Below are 18,335 nucleotides of genomic sequence, written 5' to 3'. Positions count from 1 at the left end.
AGGTAACACGGTCAGTCCTAAACAAAGAAAAAGAAGAATTTCACAACCTAGATGGAATTAGACTATCCATCGAGAAAGGTTGCAATGTCAGTCCGCATATTTCTAAGCCTTACTGAAATAAGATGACATTGGTGTGGTATAGCACTGAACGGATCTAACAGCAAGACTTGTTCTTAGGCTATCTACTGAAAGGCGAGGTCTTGATAAATATTTATTTCTTAATCAATGTAGGTTAGCATTGAGCATACAGTATTGATTATGCATTACTTTGACTAATCAAATGGTGCGGGTTTTTCGTAACCCAATAAACCTGATATATTGGGTAGTGGCGATTAATATCTAGCGGTGCTAGGATTGCTATTATATTGAATCGTGCGCGATGAGAGTCTCGTTTGATAATGTCCTCAAGAGGAGCGCGAAACAAGGTTTTATTATTCGGAACCTAGCTAGTTAGAGTTTGATTACTCTATGAATAATAAATAAGCGTTTCATGCTAAGTCCACTCTTGGAATTAATAAGAAGTTAATTAATTAAGTCCATAGCAGACATTAATGAATTAATGGACATTTTTATCTTAAGCGCGGGAAATGAAAGTTAAAACGGAAACTCGGATTACTTATAATTTCGGATTTGGATGGGGAGAATTCAATATTACTTCTGTATTGGCTGCTCGTAATATTCCAATTAAGCTTATATTAAATTGTGGGTTCAATTTAATTAGTAAAAAGTAAATTGGATGAGCTCATATCCAAAACCTTCCATAGATCCCTGTCTGGGCCCAAAAGGAATTTAATATAAATAGGAGAATAAATGAGACAGAAATATCACAATTTTTATTCTTAAAATTTTCGAAAATTTCGCCCCCCTCATATTGAGCTGGTCGAATTTCCCTCTCCTCTTAGGAGTAGTTTTTCTGTCTCTTTTATTTAAGTCCTAGTATTCTGGTGAGATCAGCCCAGATTGATATCGGAGTACAGTTCGGGAACCAGAGAGAAGATTTGTGGTCTAGTATTCAAAGCGTCACGTGGAGAAGCTGCTAGCCATCTTCAATTCTTTGGAGAATTAATTAGGTATTATTTCTGCTTCGTAGAAAAGCATGTTTTAGGTTTCAATATTCTTAAAGCATGATTAATTCAAGTTATGAGCATGATACATGTGAGAATTACGCGAATAGATTTTGTCTAAATAATCTGCTGAATAGATCTGATTATTATGTGATTTATTTGTGCGATTAATAATTGTTAAATTATGTTAATCCGCCGCACTGCTTCCGCTGCCAGTTCCTTCAGTACTAGCGGTGTATTTTTACTAAGTGACTAACCCCGAGCTAACAACAAAGCAACCATAGCTCGGCTATAGAATTTCCAAGCATTCATCTCACATGATATGAGGAGGGAGACACCTAAATCTAACTTCTATTCATCTATTAAAAAGAAAGCAAAAGACCATATTTGTATATGGGAGAAGGAATGAAAAGAGTCTAAAAAATAATTCAAAATCTCGTCTGTTTAATTTGGCACCATTTTGTATTTAGCGGGTTGCTGGTTTTGCACTACCCTACGTAGTCTTCATAAAACGGTCATAACTCTCTCATTCGAACTTCGATTGAGGCATGCGAGGTACCCATGCTGGTTATCATCTTGATAGGCATATTATAGTTTGAATTAGACCTTAGCTCCAGTTTAGCTCCTTGTCACCTTTCTCCCAGGGGCGGATCTAGGAATTGATACGAGGAGGGGCAAAAATATATTATAAACAAAATTTTAAAATATTGGGAAGGGGCATTTAAAAAAGATTGTTAAATAAATTTATAAATTAAAAGAAAAATAGCATGGATAAAAAATTTTGAGGGGCATTTGCTCGCCATTCTTCCATGTACCTCTGCCCATGCTTTCTCCCCCGAAGACGATTTAGCGCTACCCAAATTCACATCCTAGATGTTTGATTTTTGCCACTTGAACCTTCGTGGTCGAGTAGTTTCATTTTGTGACCCCAGTAGTTATCTAATACTCCTTCATCCTATGACAATAGACAAAATTCCCATTTTGGGTTGTCCCAAAAAATAATTCATTTCTATTTTTGGTAACTTTTTTCTTCTTCACTAACAGTACTCCAATCACTTTTTCTTTATTTATCTCTCCTCAATGACAGATCCAGAAAATAAAACTCGTGGGGTAGGATAGAAAATTTTATAATATACTCCCCCCAACCTTCGTCCCACTCTAAGTGAATCACTTCTTTTTCAGCACAAGATTTTATGTATTGTTGTTTTGTAAGTTAAGTAATCGACTAACTTTTTTGCACACGTTTTTCTTAATATTTCTAAACTCGTGCCGCCAAGAAATAGGACTCCTATTGGTGGACGGAGGGGAGTTGATGTTAAGACAAGCATGTCCTTCAATTTGTGAATGGTACATTGAAACCAATACTGGTATCAAACTAAAAACTAGGAGCAGTATCCAACGGAATATTACTCCCTTCATCCGAAATCACACTTCCCTGTTTTATTTATACCAAAAAATATCATACTATTTGCTTTATTTTGAAAAATACTGATTAATTGTCTAGTTATACATTAAATCTCTTCATTCCTTTTGCTTAGTATAATAAGTTCACATAATTTCGAAGTTTAACAGAATGCGTGAAACGAACGAATTTAAATCAGTTATGGTAAAATTTCAAATAAAAAATAGGTAATCAGCCCTTTAAACTTTTAACAAATTATAACACGGTGGTGTAGATGATCTAGTCTGTCACCCACTGCACGATGAGACATAGATAATGTGGTCGTAATTTTAGCAGACTCAGAAACTTCATCAAACTTAACGTTAGACACAAACTACATTCCAATGATCAAATCAAACAGTTCAAATGGTTGTTCTTGAAATCTAATTCCTAGCATACAAACCTAAATTAAATGGAAGCATTGTCACAAAAGCATCAATGTGGATCAATTAAATGGTCTCTACTAATTCATTCCTTGGTGGTTTTGTTGATGAGGGATTTGTGAATGTGGGGAATCACACCACCACCGGCTATGGTTCCCTTGATGAGGGTGTCGAGCTCCTCGTCTCCCCGAATTGCCAGCTGCAAGTGCCTAGGCGTTATCCTCTTCACTTTAAGATCTTTGCTCGCATTTCCAGCCAACTCAAGCACTTCAGCAGTTAAATACTCGAGAATTGCAGCAGAGTAGACAGCTGCTGTGGCTCCAACTCTCCCATTGGCATTGGTTCTCGACTTGAGGTGCCGATGAATCCTTCCCACAGGAAACTACAAGAAACGAACAAACTAATGTTGAAACATATGTGCCTTAACCAGTCAAGCAACCAACATGGGCCACAAAAATCAAAACTTTTCTATCCAAGACTTCTTCCGACTTCCATGATTATATAAACACGAAAAGCGATCAAGAACATACCACCTAAAGGAGTACTACAATATAACAAAACTAGCCAGTAAGAGAAACCATAGTCAAATCATATCATTCCATTTAGAAATAGGGATCTCTACACAACCCATGCAATTTAACAAACCCTTTCGAATGTGCCTATTTAACCTGCGAGAAAGGAACTCAAGTACTTCAATTGGACTAAAATCCTTTCTAAATGCACAAAAAGCCACAAGACAAACCAGTAATGAGATGAGCAATGTGAGAGGCTAACTTCAACTGGACAAAGATTCAAAATACAAGTGAAATAGTGTCATTTATAAACTCAAATATTCAACATATATACTACAAGAACATTATAAAAAAATCAGTCAAATTAGCTGGTTTATGGTTGTATTGAGCTGTATTTATACCTGGAGGCCAGCACGAGCTGACCGTGAAATAGGCCGCTTCTTGTCCTTGTCCTTGTTAGCTGCTGCAGCTGCCATTGTCTTCCCTGCCACGAGCCCCTTTCCACCTTTCCCCACCATTCTACTCTCGACACAGCTTCAACACTAACAGATTAGACAGAAACGTAGTTCATTATTCTGGAACAAAGAACTAAACCGTAAACATACATGGCTCCAAATAACAAAGGGCAAAATATTTCCTTACAATTAAAGATTTCCCCTAAAGAGTTAGATTCATCTAAACTTAACATCCAAGAAGCAAATCTCACTAGCTGATTGATATAATTTCAGAAATAACTCTTTTTCTTCTTTTATCCACGACTAAATCTCAAGAAAATCACATCAATTTTCTACTAATATTTACTCAAATTCCATTGTTTTTTCTCGATCCTGACAAATAATTGGGGATAAACACGAAGAAAACACACATAAATCTAGATTTAATTCGTGTTGTACAACGGATCTGGTCAAGTTAGTTGATAAAATCACTGATCCACAACCTAAATGAAACATCAACACACCTCAAGCACCAAATAAATCAAATCTATGAAATGAAGGAAAACATTAAACGGTAAAACGAAGTATTACCTGAGGAATTAGATAAACAACAGTAACAGAAACGTAGAAGAGAGGAGAACGAACGTTGCGAGTATAATTTTTGGTAAAGAGTCAAGAGAGGGGATTTAAATTTTAATGCGTTATTGGAAGGTTTTTGAATGCGGATTGGAATTTTGGCGGTTGCTTTTAGGTGGGAAAAGAAATCGGAAATATTTTATGTTCGTGCTAAAAATTACGACTGTGCCCTTGAAGAATATAGTACTATCTCGAATTAAAGCTCAAAATTGAATTTACAGTGTCCATAATAATGTGGCACACCACGGAGCAGCCCAATACACAGTCACAAAAACCTATCCAGACCAACAGTGATCACGCCACAGCCACAAATCTCATTATTTTATCAATTATTGGTATATTTTAATTTAATTGAAACAAAATTAATTGGACAAAAATTAATAGAATAGAATGTAATGAAAAAAAATGATTTAGGAATAGACATTTTATTATAAAATTTTAAAAAATTAAAAAAATCTAAACTTGAGTGTCGGACACCGCTGTGGCTTTTTCCAGCGTGCAATAGACAACCGAGACCCATAGGACACCGCCCCGTCCTCACCGCGAACTCGGCGCACGTCCTTCCTCCCCTTACCACTCCGGCCGCCCGCGTCCACAGCGATAGGGAGCCGCGGCGTCGCCGAGGCCTCCCTATTGTGGTCACTCTTAGAGTTAACATTCACAATAGTGGATACTGGACAGTCCATTCTTAGCTCATCTCCAATTTCTTCCTGCCACATCAGTATTTTATTATCCAATCAATCTATAGTCCATCTCTATTTCTACAACAACATTTTTATTTTATTTATTTATTTTGTCAAACATGGTTTATTATTATTATCAAATATAATAAATTGAAATACCAAAATCAAGTTAATATGAAAATATCTGTTGTATTAGAATTTTGGAAAAAATACAATGATAAATAATCTTTGAAAAAATATAAATGTGCATCAATAGCTATGTGTTCATGTGCCCAAATTTCTTCAATCATATCGTTCTGGAGTCGATGATGAGCTTATTCCTGACGAGTAATAAGAAATGCGCGAAGCCTCTGAGCGGATCCATGTGGTACACTCTGATGTACGGGCTCGTTGGCCACACGTTGGCTTGATCCAGCAGTGTCGTCATCAGCCTAATCATTGACTCCTGCACCTTCATCTGCGACTATCATGTTATTCATGATGATACAGTCATACATGATATCTACTACGATATAGTCATGATAGAACAAAGGCGTTGGCCCCTTGACCTGCCTATCGTGCTTGGGGCACACCAAATACATGCTCTTCTTCCATGCAACCTCTTGTCGTTGAGCAAAGTAAGCTATCTTCGGCTTCATCAAACATCTGATAAAAAATACGGGCCACCTCGGGTATATCCCCTTAGCCAAGTAGTAACTCATATCATGCTTCCATTCGGCATCCCCAACATGGTCACAGATGACCGTCTGTCGATGCCGGATTAGCTTAGGGACCGTCGGCTGCTTTTCTGCTTGCACGCTATGTTCTAGTTCGCGCCTTATCACGTCCCACAAGGTTCACAAAAAGAGCTCATCATATAAGTCATGATCATCAGGAACCATTTTAAAGAAAGAAAGTGTGGAAGAGAGAAAATTGGGTGTGGAAGACATAAGAGAGAAAATTGAGTGTGGAAAATGAAATGGGATAAGGGGTATTTATAGAGGAATTTCGAAGAAAAAAAAAATGGGATCGGCATGCAATAGGCGTCGATCGCGCTCGGGAGCTCCGACTGGGCGGCGTTCGCCAATTGCTGCCGATCGGCGCTCTTCTTGAGATAGGTGCCGACCGCGGTTATTGCGAGTGGATCGATTGTTATACTCCATCCGTGCCGTAATACTCCCTCCGTCCCAAGTTACTTGAGTCGTATTCCATTTTGGGTTGTCCCAAGTTACTTGATTCATTTCTCTTTTTGGTTAAAAACAAAACATCTAATCAGACTTGCATTATTCTTTCTTTTACTTTATCATCTCTCCCCTCTCCTCTCTCTTACTTTATTCTCTCTTCTACTTTATTTAACCTACTAAACACAACTTTCTTAAATTTCGTACCGAAAAGAAACACATCAAGTAATATAGGGTGGAGGGAGTAGTAGAGTCCTTGCTAAATAAAGAAATGTCTCTACTATGATAGAACGTCCTCAGAAGAAAAAATGACTCCATTATTGTCAAACGGAGGAAGTACTATGTCGCAACAGTTTTTTATTTTATCTATCATGATTGTCATTTGTCATTGAAATTTTTAAATTTAATGTTCACCTAGAATGATGATAGTTTGCATGTGTATAAAATAATTATAAATTGCATGCATAATGTTTGGTAGTACAATATTAACTTTTTATGAAAATGCGGCGTTCATTCATTGCTATGCAGAGAAAAAATAATGTCCATACTTGAAATTAGAATAAAACTTGTAATTCGTCCAGTTCATTTGGTCATGATTATTACTATAATTTTTACAATTATTTTATGAACTTAAATTAATCATTTTATAAACTACTATATCTTGAACTGATATAATTTGATCAAAATAACATGAGGGTACAATCCGATAATAAAAAGGCAAATTTACTGTCTTGCAAAGTTGGACTACATCTGATAAGGATCCATGTATTTTATGATCCATCTCTCAAAAAATTACCCATTGATGATGCTTGATCTAACTATTTTTGTGATGCTATTTTCAATTTCTCAACATAAAATAAAAGATAATAAAAGATCCAACTAACAAAAATTGAATCTAAACAAGAATTAATGGAAGATTAGGAATAGAAAGCATGTGTATAATGATAAGATAAAAGAGTTATGACCATAGAACCTTGACCAAAAGAATGGAAACAAGCTTAGGCAACTTTCAATAGCTCTATCACTCCTTGGCTCCACTACTCAATGGATACACCCCATTGATGCATACCTCTACTTGAGTCAATCAAAGATGGAAACAAGCAATTTTCAAGGAAGGAATTGGATATAATCTTCAAAAAGGAAACTCTCTAGGTTAGAAACTTTAGTTCAGCCAAAATCTAGGAAAAGAAATGACATCAAAAGGTATTTATACTAAGGGTCCAAAAATAGCAAATTTGGCCCACAAAATCTAAGTATCGGACAATTCACCCGGTCGGATGAATTGCGGGGTGCAAAACACCCGGTCGAGTGTTCTTTCTGGAGTTCCCCGCCTTTCTCTGCGCGGCTTTAGTAAATCATCCATAACTCTCTCCACCAGACTCCGATCGAGGCGTGCAAGGTACCCACGCGAAGCTCTTTCGAGGAGGAAGACATTGGTGGCACTTTCAGAGCATTTGGACGCCATCTCGATAGGTGGAATACTTATTGAATCCAGCTGCATGTGCAAATTTTGACTTACGGCTTCCTCCTTCACCGGCTGGCCTTCATTTTTCAGCACAATCTTCACCGGCGGCTCCTCCGTCTTCATAGGCCCCTCCCATGTGGCTTTTTGAATGAACATGGCAAGTCCTTCTTGAAGCCACCTCGTCATGGCCCTCGTTGTGGGTCCGCCACGTGAGTTCGTATCAACATCTGAAGTTTGAATGCCAAATTATCGGGCGTCATCTCATCTTTACTAGCAATTCTGTCCTAACCTTGTTAATTCACTTTCATTGTCTATTATTCATTGTTAGCAATAGTCACCGCATCATCTCTTCAATCTGGCGCTAGCTGCAACCTTCATCAATCATCCCTATGCATGATATCACGAGCTTTGGTTCCAACATCTATTATTCTGTGGATATAATGTGTGGATATATCGATACCAAAATAATGTTTTGAGTGCTTCTATTTGCTTGTACCCTTATTGAGTTATTTTCCATATCCATGAGAGTAAAGAATTTTTTTATTTACCGTCAACTTAGTCTGAAATTTATTTCCCGCAACTTTTTAATATGGACAATAAAATCATCAACTTTCCTGATTGTGCGAATTTTCGAACCTGATCTGATCCAACTATTTTCCGGCGAAATAAAACGGTGTAGCTAATATATCTGCGTGTGTGCGTTGGACTTCAGCTAAAACGACGTCATTTTTTGAAGCTCAACATATTGCCGTTTTATATATTAGAAAACAAAAACGTCAGTTCTTACAAAACACCAAATGCTTCCATTTTAATGGCCGCATAGGAGAATTACATCAAAAAATTTTAATCTAAAAATGCTTCCATTTTAATCTAAAACACCAAATGCTTCCATTTTAATCTAAAAATGCCTTCGGATCTTTGAAAATCATACTCGACTATACAATTGCTCCGCAAACACGCACCTCAACTCCGCCCACCATCGCCATCATGTCCATGAATAATAAACATAAGTTCATATATATGATCCAATATGCCACGTCAATTTAAATTATGGTTGGAAAATTGGTCCTGTGATTTCTAATGGAAGACTTATATATTAAATAAATTTGCTAACGAATTTATTTTGATTATTATAGAATTAAAATAATAAACATGAATTCTACAGTTAGATAAGTTATCGTTTTGATTTTCAAAGAATCAGTAATTGCTTGCGCTTCTCCACATGACGACCTTAAAACTCAACCACATGAAGCGGTATGTTCCCGAACTCAATATATGTTTTTTGTGAGGAAAACACTAATCATACATCAAGGACTTGATCTAGAAATGAGACGGTAGTCGAATATGTGTGTTGGGGGAGGGGGGATTGAAATTCCTCATGTTGGGAGCTTGGGTTTCGAAAATTCTGACTATGATAAAAAGAATCAATTTTGTCGATTATAAAATTAATTGACCTCGTGTCAAAACAATTGATTGCATGCACAGAACGCTGATAAGGGCATCCGCATCGCTGCGCGATGCTGTCTCGGTCTTATATCGACGAGACAACATCGAGACGGCGATGCGGGATGCATCTCGTCCCGACGAGACGAGACGTCTCGATGCGTGACGCGTCCCGGAGAGGCCGGCCTCGAGCTGGCGAGACACGAGTGGGCGTCGGAATTATGACGTCATAATTCATTTTTTTAAATAAAATCAATTTTTCAAAAAAAATTTAAAAAAAACGGTAATATGACCGTTGAACAGTCATATTTTAAAATTTTTAATTTTTTTTTATTCTATAAATACTCTTCATTCTCCATTTTACACACAAACACACATCTATTATTCTCTCATCTCTCTTTCCTTCCTCTCCAATCACTTCTATAAAATCATTCCTTTATTTTTTTTTCTCCCAAATTTAATCCATTATGGATCCATTTGAGCAAATGTGTCGAATAATGGAAGAATCGCTAGAAGAAGATCGACGTAGGGAGGAGGAAGCCGCCGCGCCTCCTCAAAGGCGACCCCCGACTTACATCCATCGTAACCGGGAGGAAGCCGCCGCAAGGTTGGAACGTGATTACTTCAGCCCGAACCCGGTATGGGGAGATATCTACTTTCGTCGCCGTTTTCGTATGTCACGCACGCTATTTTTGCATATCGCGAATACATTGGCGGGACGGGAAGAGTACTTCAGAGAAGGGTTCGGCGATGTTGGCCGTCCTAGCCACACGACGCTCCAGAAATGTACTGCAGCGATCCGTCAGCTTGCTACTGGACAAACGGCGGATTCGTTCGACGAATACCTGCACGTCGAAGAATCCACTGGGAGACTTTGTTTGTTGAACTTCTGCAAAGGCGTCCGGGCAGCCTTCACCGACGAATTTCTGAAGAAGCCAACCACCGCAGATTGTCAGTTTTTGCTCCAACTTCACGAACAAGTGCACGGATTCCCCGGGATGCTCGGGAGTGTCGATTGCATGCATTGGCAATGGAAGAATTGCCATGTGGCATTGAGGGGGTCATACAGGAGCGGCCACAAAGGTACCCACCCCACCGTTATACTCGAGGCCGTCGCCGACTACCGGCTATGGATTTGGCATGTGTATTTCAGGGTCCCCTGCTCGAACAACGACGTCAACGTGCTCAACAATTCCGACCTCTTCAGCGAAGCTCTGAATGGTAAAGCGTCGGCCATCAACTTCATCGCTAACAATCGCCAGTGTAAAATGGGGTACTATCTTGCCGACGGCATCTATCCGAAGTGGCCAACCTTCATGAAGACGTTCAACAGGCCTGCGAACGAAAAGCAGTCGCTTTTTGCGCAGAAGCAAGAGGCTGCTCGCAAGGATGTGGAGAGAGCGTTCGGGGTTCTCCAAGCTCGATTCAACATTATCAAAGCTCCGGCTCGACAGTGGTTTATGGAGAATATGGTCGACATCATGTATACGTGCATAATCTTGCACAACATGATTGTCGCCGACGAAGGACCTGAGGCGGGAAATTGGTTCGACCCTGAAACTCCGGGAAGCTCAACCGCAAGTAGTCTGCCTCGAAGGGGAGTGCATCCGTCTTTGCAAGAGTGGTTGTCTATTCGGGCAAGGACACGTGATTCTACCGCCCACGCCCAACTCCAAGAGGATCTAATGGAGCACGTTTGGGCAAAATTTGGCAACCATTATTAGATGATCGTCACTAGAGAACTCTTTCTTCTGCTTCTTTGCCTCCATTTTTTTTATTTGAATTTAAGTATGCAATTTGTAATTTCTAGTTTTCTAAATTATGTCTTTTTTATTTTTTTAGGTATTTAAATTGTAATTTTATTTTATTTAATGAAGTGTGTTTTTATTAATTGAATTTGTTGGAAATAAAAATAAAAAATGAAATTGAATGAATAGTTAAAGGATGAGATGGAGGGATGCATGTGCTGTCTCTTAGTTAAAAGATGAGCTAAAAAGTACAGTGGGGCCCATGAATAGTGAAGAGATGAGACAGTTAAGAGACGGATAAGAGACAGGGATGCGGATGGCCTAAATACTCTCTCCGTTTTTTAAAAATAGCAACTCTTTCCATTTTAGTCCGTTATTCAAACTTTCTATTTTAGGAAATCTTTACACTGTCATACATCAATTTATTTATCACTTATACCACTAGACTTAACAACTTAAAGTGGACCCCATGATCCACTAACATTAATTCTATTACTTTTTTTATATCCCTCTTTCTTCCTTTACCAATTTTTCTCCCTCTTTCTCTTACTTTACCAAATTGTGCATTAAAACTCGTGTCGTTTCAAATCTCCATATTTTTAAAAAATGGAGGGAGTAACATAAAAGAATTAAATGCTAATATGTGATTTATACTGTTAGTTGAACATATCATTGAGGATTTTTCAGAAAATGATCGCAACGTCTCCAGTGATGTCTCTGTACTCTACTGCATATCTTCCCGAACTCTTTATTTGATATTTGTATAGACAACTTATTTGATCCGTCCGCTATTATTTGACTTAAGTAGACTCCATTCGGATTATATGGGTTCCATAAGATGGCATTCGGTTGCTATGACTAATAATCATGAGATTGTTCATCTAAGATTAAGTTGTGTGATTATTTTAGTTGGAGGGGGAGGCTATGACTAATTATCATGAAACTATCCATCCAAGATTAAATTGTAGGGTTCAAACTCATGAACCAAACGTGATACATATTTAATTATAAAATTTAATTTTGGCAAACGAACCTAAGTATATGAATTTGTTCAAAACAATTGTTGTTCATGTGTTGGAAGTCGGATACCAATACCAGCCACGTCCTTGGTTTGCCAGAGCGTACTCTGTTTTTATTGCGACTTAATAAATTCATAAAAGTAAAGTAGATTGCTACTGCGGAACTACAATTGTTTAAAATAATGTTAGGTAGTTTTCAGTCAATTTTTTATTTAATAGTTCAGCATCAATAAAAGTTTTAGTAGAATTCTAGAAGGGACAAATTTCCACATTGTAGTTAAATTTATATTTATTTCATCTTAAATTGGTCAAAATTTCTACTAGATGCGTAGTGCGGTATGGGAGTTATGAGATAATACTATGTGTATCACCACTTGAAAATTAAATTTGACTTTGTATATATAGTCTTTATATAATTTATGACTTTGTATTATTGTATTTATAGTCTTTATATAATTTATGACGTGAAATACAATTTAATTGATAAAATATATTTTGTTTTTTTATTAAATTAAAAATAAATTATATTTACTTTATTCCTTTTTACTTTATTATTTTTTCACTCATCTTACAAATAAAGCTATACTACTTCCTGCATCCCATAAATTACGCGCAATTTTCATTTTCGATCTTTTCATAAAAGTATGAACAGTTTTATTTATGGAAAGTTGTCTCCAACTCATTACTTATATACATCAATTTATTAACAATTTGTATCACTATATGGCCCACTAGTGCAACTCATTAAATACTATTCCATTTGTTTTATAGCCGTGGAGGCATTTCTTTTCGGCACGTGATTCAAGAAAAAATGTGTTAAGTGAGTTCAATAAATGAAGAATAAAGTAAGAGGAGTAAGAGGAGAGAATAAAGTAAAAGAGAATAAAGTAAGTGAAAAAAAATATGTTAACTTTTACTAAATAGAGAAATGACTCTACTACTATGGAACGTATCAAATGACAAAATGACTTTACTACTAAAGAATGGAGGGAATAGTAATAATAATATATGTCTCATCAACTGTCATTCTTTTTATCTCTCTTACTTTACCTGTTCATTAATTACTATATTTTTCAAATATCCATATTTTATTGAAGGAGTATAATTATGCGTCAAAATAAAAAATATTTCACTTATCTACGAAAGGAGAACAAGACTACTGATTAAAGTTCAGTATAAGGGTGTGTTTGGTTCGGTCTTTACCATTTCTCAAGAAAAGGGTGGAGGTTGGTTTGCAAAGTTCTTTTCTTGAGTAATCGTTTCTTGTACAATTGTTTGATTTGTCAATTAAGTATGACCCAATTGTGTTTTCTATGTTTGGTTTGTCATATTGTCATATTCATAGTAAGAACAATTTCCACCTGTGCCATCCAATTTTCAATCACAAGCTTAGCCACATACAAGATGTTGCTCCCATTGCTCCCAATCCGAGAACCAGATGCTTGAATCCCTAGCTAGCAAGCGGTATCTGCTATGCTCCGGCTCCGGCGGTGATTGCTGTCTTCACCAAGCGAGAGCAGGTGGTGAAGTTGGCGGAGAGGTTGTCGACGGAGTCACGGAGGCCATCTGCGTCGCGGCGACCTGCACGGTGTTGGTCATGGCTGCTGCTTTCCTGTAAAACCCACTCGGTCGGCCGATAGGAGAGGTTATCCGACAGTTCTCTGGGGACGACGGAGGGGTTTTCCGTCAAATTAGGGAATTTCCGCTGCTGATTCAAAAAAAATCAGGGCTTTTCCTACTAATTGTGTCCGGCCTTGGGTGTTTCCGGCGACCTTCTCACATATGATGAAGTTTTATGCAGAGTATTTGCTACCGTCTTCGTCGGAGAGCTTGTAGAAAACGTGAATGGAGGAAAGCTTAAGAAAGTTTATTGCGTAGAAGGAATAAATGTGGTTGTTGGGGATAAAAAGGAGGATTATATTAGTAAATGCTGAGTATTTAATTGTTTTATGAAAGTGATGAGTTATGGTATCAGAGGTTTTTGGGAAGAATTGCTAACTGGCGAAAATTGCATTTTAAGGCGGGCCTTGGTCCTTTTACTCGGGCCGTTCAAAAACGGTATATTTCAAACCAAACTATGTTGTAATTGTCCGATTTCACTTTTCTGAAATATAATGTGACCACTCTTAAGTCTTGTGAAAGTACTAGTATGTAATTATATCATTCCCAAATTTCACAAAATTGGCCAGAGCAATTATGGGGTTGTGCATCACATAATAAAATTAAGACATTTTACTCGAGAACTCAGAAATTAGAAAGAGTGAATAAATCCCTACTCTAATAGTCTCATAAAAGCATCCATGGTGGAACGCCCTACGTCCTATACTCCGCCACATCAATATTTTATAATTGGTAGTAAAATAAAAAAATATGAGAAAAAGTAATTGAAATAATATAATGGATAGTAAGATTCATTTAAAGGTAAAGAGAATTCGTAAACATGCATGGACTATTGGTATGAGATAGACGAAAAAGAAAATTAAGCCTATTTATGGAGTGAGCATATATTACAGTAATATATAATATCTCAATTGAACGTCATCATTTTTCCTTTTAATTTATCTTAATTAAAATTATTTTTCATATTCAGAGTAAAAATCACTTATTTGTATCATGGAGTGATATATGCAATTTGAGCTTATGTTTATATTATTAATTGATAATAACTGGTCTATAACATTATTTACTCATAAGCAATTTCATTACATAGTTTAATTTGGAAATATTAAATTTTCATCTATATACATATCAAATAATTATAATTAGTTATAATTACATTGAGTTGATGACTAATTTTATTTGTTAGAAGCAAATAATTAATGTATAGCTAATTTTAATGAATTAATTTAGCCTCTTTAAATGACATATTTGGGTTCACTAAGTTGATGAATTCAGAAGTATATTCTCCACAAAGCTTGATGTTGGCCTTGGTAGTAAATTAAGCTTGAAGATGGTAGTATTCATTCTGTCATTCAAGTAAAATGTTTATTTTACTCACGAGCAAAATTAGACACATGAGCAATGATCAATTTATAAATACGTAACATTGAAAAGCTATAGGGTATTGTTCATTTTATTGGATTAAAAAAATAATAATAACAATATGTCAATATTATTATTAATTTTTTTTATTATAAGATAAGTTAATTTGATTAATTGTGGATTCTAATCTTGAAAAATGGAATAATTACATCGCACCCAATCACTTAATTGCCTATATTTTTGCCCCATATAATATCGACTTTATTAGCTAAAGCATACGTTTGGAAGATTTTATTTCTCTTTCATTTAATAGGTAGGGATTAAGCATTATGATATGACTTTTTCCTTCACTTACAATATCTTAAAACGAGTTAGGGAAATATGGAAAATTACTATACAGATTTTTTAAAAAATTATACAGTATAAAATAAGTGGAAATTAAAATATAAAAATTAGAAACACATAAAAATTTCCGGAAATAAAACTTTACTGGTTGGAAAAAATAATAAAAAATTGATATTTTCGTGGCGGTTGAAAAAAGTTCAGCTGGTGTAACAACCGCGTAATTGATGGGATAAAGCGAGGGTATTTTGGGGAACTCATTAAAGACCATTGAAAACGCGTCACCTCGCGTGGACGTGGCGACGTGTGGCTGTGATCACAAGCCCAGCATGGCTAATCGGCTGACACGTACCCCCTCAACCAGAATGGATTGTTCCCGCCACGTCGGATGCCAGCGTGGCAGACCCCCCCCCCCCCCCGCTTTTTTAAAAGTCCCCCAAAGCGCCTGCCCTATTCTATTCGTAGCAGCTGCTTCTCACATCACACTTAAACCATCACGCTCTCTCCATTTCTCCCCACACACTCTGCGTGCTCTCTCACACACGGCGATCGATTCCCCCCGCCTCGCCGGAAATTATGATTCCGCCTTCTGATGATCGGATTCCAGGCTGCCGGAGAACTGACGTCATGGTGTTAGTCCCTTTTTCTCCTCTTCTGATTTTGATTGTTGAGGTTCGGCCGTAATTCAAAACCCTAAGCAAAAGCGAACTTAGTTTTTTTTTTTTTAGGTAGCAGTTTTTATAAGTCATTCCATGCTTTTTGTCTCCGGTGTATGATCGATAGAAGAATTAAGACTATCATAGATTTTTAGCCAAATTCTCGGTTGTTATTCCGATTTAATTCGGTCTATGAGTTTTGAGATCTCTGTTTTTTGGAAGATCGTCTAATTTTCGTCTTTATCACCGACTGTTTTTGTTAGATCGGTTTGTTTTAGTGTGATGATTAGGTGATCGTGTTCCCGTAGCCAGTTTTTTTTTTTCCTTTTTCATCTAGAATGCCTGGAAAATTAGGACTTATCTAGAAATTGAAGTTTTCAACGTTGACTGAGAATCTGTACGCGGAGAAATGGAGCCTGAAAACTAGCGGCGTGGAAATTGTGATAATTTATTAGTGGACCACTGAATTTAATTCCTCACGCTATGAAAATTCAACCGATTGATTTCAACGAGGCGGAGGAGCCGACGGCGAAATGTGAGGCGGGTGCGAAGCCAATATTTAGGTCGAGATTCAAGCGGCTTTTCGAGAGGCCGTTCTCGAGCGGCGCCAGAGCTCCGGCGGGGGAAAAGCCGGCCGGCGCCGCTGAGTCGCTGGCTAACAAAGACGGATTGGAGGAGTTTGAGCCTAGCTCTGTTTGCCTTGCGAAGATGGTCCAGAATTTTATGGAGGAAAACAACGAGAAGCAGCAGCAGAGGTGTGGAAGGAAGAGATGCATTTGCTTAAATGGAAACTGCACTGACAGCTCCGATGACGAACAAGACTCATTCAGTTCGTCTTCCTCACATGCTTGTGATACACTGAAGGTACTCTCTCTCTCTGTCTATCTCTTCAATTTCACATGCAATGTGATTTTGTGGTCAATAATTTGACAGTGTTGTTGATGTTCTGTCGTCTTGTCCGGATATGTTATCTGATGCATTTTGCGGAAAATTCCGATTGTTTAAACAGAGTTTGGTGCCCTGTATCTGCGTATCCGAAAGGAATTTACTAGCTGACACTGCGAAAATCGTCGAACGACACAAGATCAACAAGCGCAAAGACGGATTCTGCAGAAAACTCGTTGCAGATGATCTAACTGCCCTTGGATACGACGCTTCAATCTGCAAATCGAAATGGGAAAAATCCCCTTCTTTCCTCGCTGGTAAAACAAAACACCTTATAATCCTTTCCAAAATCGCCCCCCTTTTGTTAATCATGTCAAAATCACAAGTCTTTTTCCCAACAGGAGAATACGAGTACGTGGACGTGTTGATTGGAGGGGAAAGACTGATCATCGACATCGATTTCAGATCGGAGTTCGCCATCGCAAGGCCAACCAAAGCATACAAACTAGTCCTCCAAGCACTACCCAGCATTTTCATTGGTAAACCCGACCGCCTGGAGAAGATCATCGGAATTGTATCCGATGCTGCAAAGCAGAGCCTCAAGAAGAAAGGCATGCCGGTCCCTCCATGGCGGAAGGCTGACTACATCAAATCCAAATGGCTCTCGCCCTTCACCCGAACCGGGCCGTGCGCCCTTTCGAAAGTAGAGGCGTCGGAGGTGATTCGAGGTGGAAAGCCATCAACCCCTGATGAAGGTGAAGGTGACTCTCTCTTTGCTTTCTCTAACAGTAACAGTAACAGTAACAGTAACAGTAACAGTAACAGTAACAGTAACAGCGGCAGCTTATCTGATGCGCAAATGAAAAAGTGGGAGCTGCCCCAGATTAGGCCTAAAAGTGTTAACAAAGGTGTGAAGATCGTGACCGGTTTAGCTTCAGTAATTGATAATAAACCGTAAAATAATTTTGGTCCTATTTTTGGTCATGTATCGTTGTAATCCCTTCGCCTTTTATGTAAGGGTACTGATATTGTAGCATCTAGACTATTACTCTACTAGTACTATCAATAAATAAATGGGCACATTGCAGTTATGTAAGGGTACTGATATTGTAGCATCTAGACTATTACTCTACTAGTACTATCAATAAATAAATGGGCACATTGCAGTAGTACTGCGTTGTGTCATTGATGATCTTGATTTTTGGTTGTACAAAATTTGGTTGTATAGACTTGTTATTTTAGAATATTGTTTTCGCTAGAGTTGCAATTGTTGCGAATTGTGAAAAGACGAAATCTATTTGCTTTTTTGCAAAGAGTGATGCTAAATGGCCACATTATGGCCGACCATAATATTAAAAAATTATTAAAATTCTGTGTATTTAATGCTAAATTGATGAAATTTATACATATAGAGAGTAGCAATTTTTTAAAGACTAATATACCCTTGTATTAAATATAGTATGTAGTAGTAGTATGTAGTAT

At 37.5% G+C, this 18,335-nt stretch overlaps 2 protein-coding genes and 1 long non-coding RNA gene across 10 annotated transcripts; 2 read left to right on the top strand and 1 right to left on the bottom strand.

Annotated features, from left to right (window-relative positions):
• Nucleotides 1-2,812: 2,812 nt before the first annotated feature.
• On the bottom strand, nucleotides 2,813-4,576 carry LOC125218534 (putative histone H2A variant 3). Its single transcript, XM_048120218.2, has 3 exons — nucleotides 4,426-4,576; nucleotides 3,802-3,942; nucleotides 2,813-3,270 (listed from the first exon to the last, which is right to left on the bottom strand). The coding sequence occupies exons 2-3, from the start codon at nucleotides 3,916-3,918 to the stop codon at nucleotides 2,974-2,976; spliced, it is 414 nt and encodes a 137-aa protein (XP_047976175.1). The 5' UTR covers nucleotides 3,919-3,942; nucleotides 4,426-4,576; the 3' UTR covers nucleotides 2,813-2,973.
• Nucleotides 4,577-13,109: 8,533 nt separating this feature from the next.
• Nucleotides 13,110-14,151, top strand: LOC148932665 (uncharacterized). Its single transcript, XR_016135483.1, has 2 exons — nucleotides 13,110-13,214; nucleotides 13,334-14,151. It is a non-coding gene; the product is annotated as an uncharacterized LOC148932665 (long non-coding RNA).
• A 1,624-nt stretch (nucleotides 14,152-15,775) lies between these two features.
• LOC125223253 (uncharacterized) lies at nucleotides 15,776-18,120 on the top strand. 8 transcript variants are annotated; one of them, XM_048126320.2, is made up of 4 exons: nucleotides 15,776-16,832; nucleotides 16,978-17,170; nucleotides 17,255-17,608; nucleotides 17,691-18,120. In XM_048126320.2, the coding sequence occupies exons 1-4, from the start codon at nucleotides 16,452-16,454 to the stop codon at nucleotides 17,714-17,716; spliced, it is 954 nt and encodes a 317-aa protein (XP_047982277.1). In that variant the 5' UTR covers nucleotides 15,776-16,451; the 3' UTR covers nucleotides 17,717-18,120. The 8 variants fall into 8 exon arrangements, with proteins under 8 accessions (XP_047982277.1, XP_047982275.1, XP_047982273.1 ...); XM_048126318.2 differs by having other exon boundaries at nucleotides 17,685-18,120; XM_048126316.2 differs by having other exon boundaries at nucleotides 17,679-18,120.
• The last annotated feature ends 215 nt before the right edge of the window (nucleotides 18,121-18,335 follow it).

Source organism: Salvia hispanica, chromosome 2, assembly GCF_029641045.1.
Source record: "Salvia hispanica isolate PSC_SH4W2 chromosome 2, Shi_PSC_v1, whole genome shotgun sequence".
Classification (NCBI taxonomy): Eukaryota; Viridiplantae; Streptophyta; class Magnoliopsida; order Lamiales; family Lamiaceae; genus Salvia; species Salvia hispanica.
This window is presented reverse-complemented; position numbering and strand designations above follow the sequence as displayed.

Coding starts and splice junctions, on each gene's coding strand:
- LOC125218534 (XM_048120218.2), bottom strand. CDS start 3,918: ATGGTGGGGAAAGGTGGAAAGGGGCTCGTGGCAGGGAAGACAATGGCA. Junction 3,271..3,801: donor CAGCTCGTGCTGGCCTCCAG/GTATAAATACAG, acceptor CGTTTCTTGTAG/TTTCCTGTGGGAAGGATTCA.
- LOC125223253 (XM_089063405.1), top strand. CDS start 16,452: ATGAAAATTCAACCGATTGATTTCAACGAGGCGGAGGAGCCGACGGCG. Junction 16,833..16,977: donor ATGCTTGTGATACACTGAAG/GTACTCTCTCTC, acceptor TTGTTTAAACAG/AGTTTGGTGCCCTGTATCTG.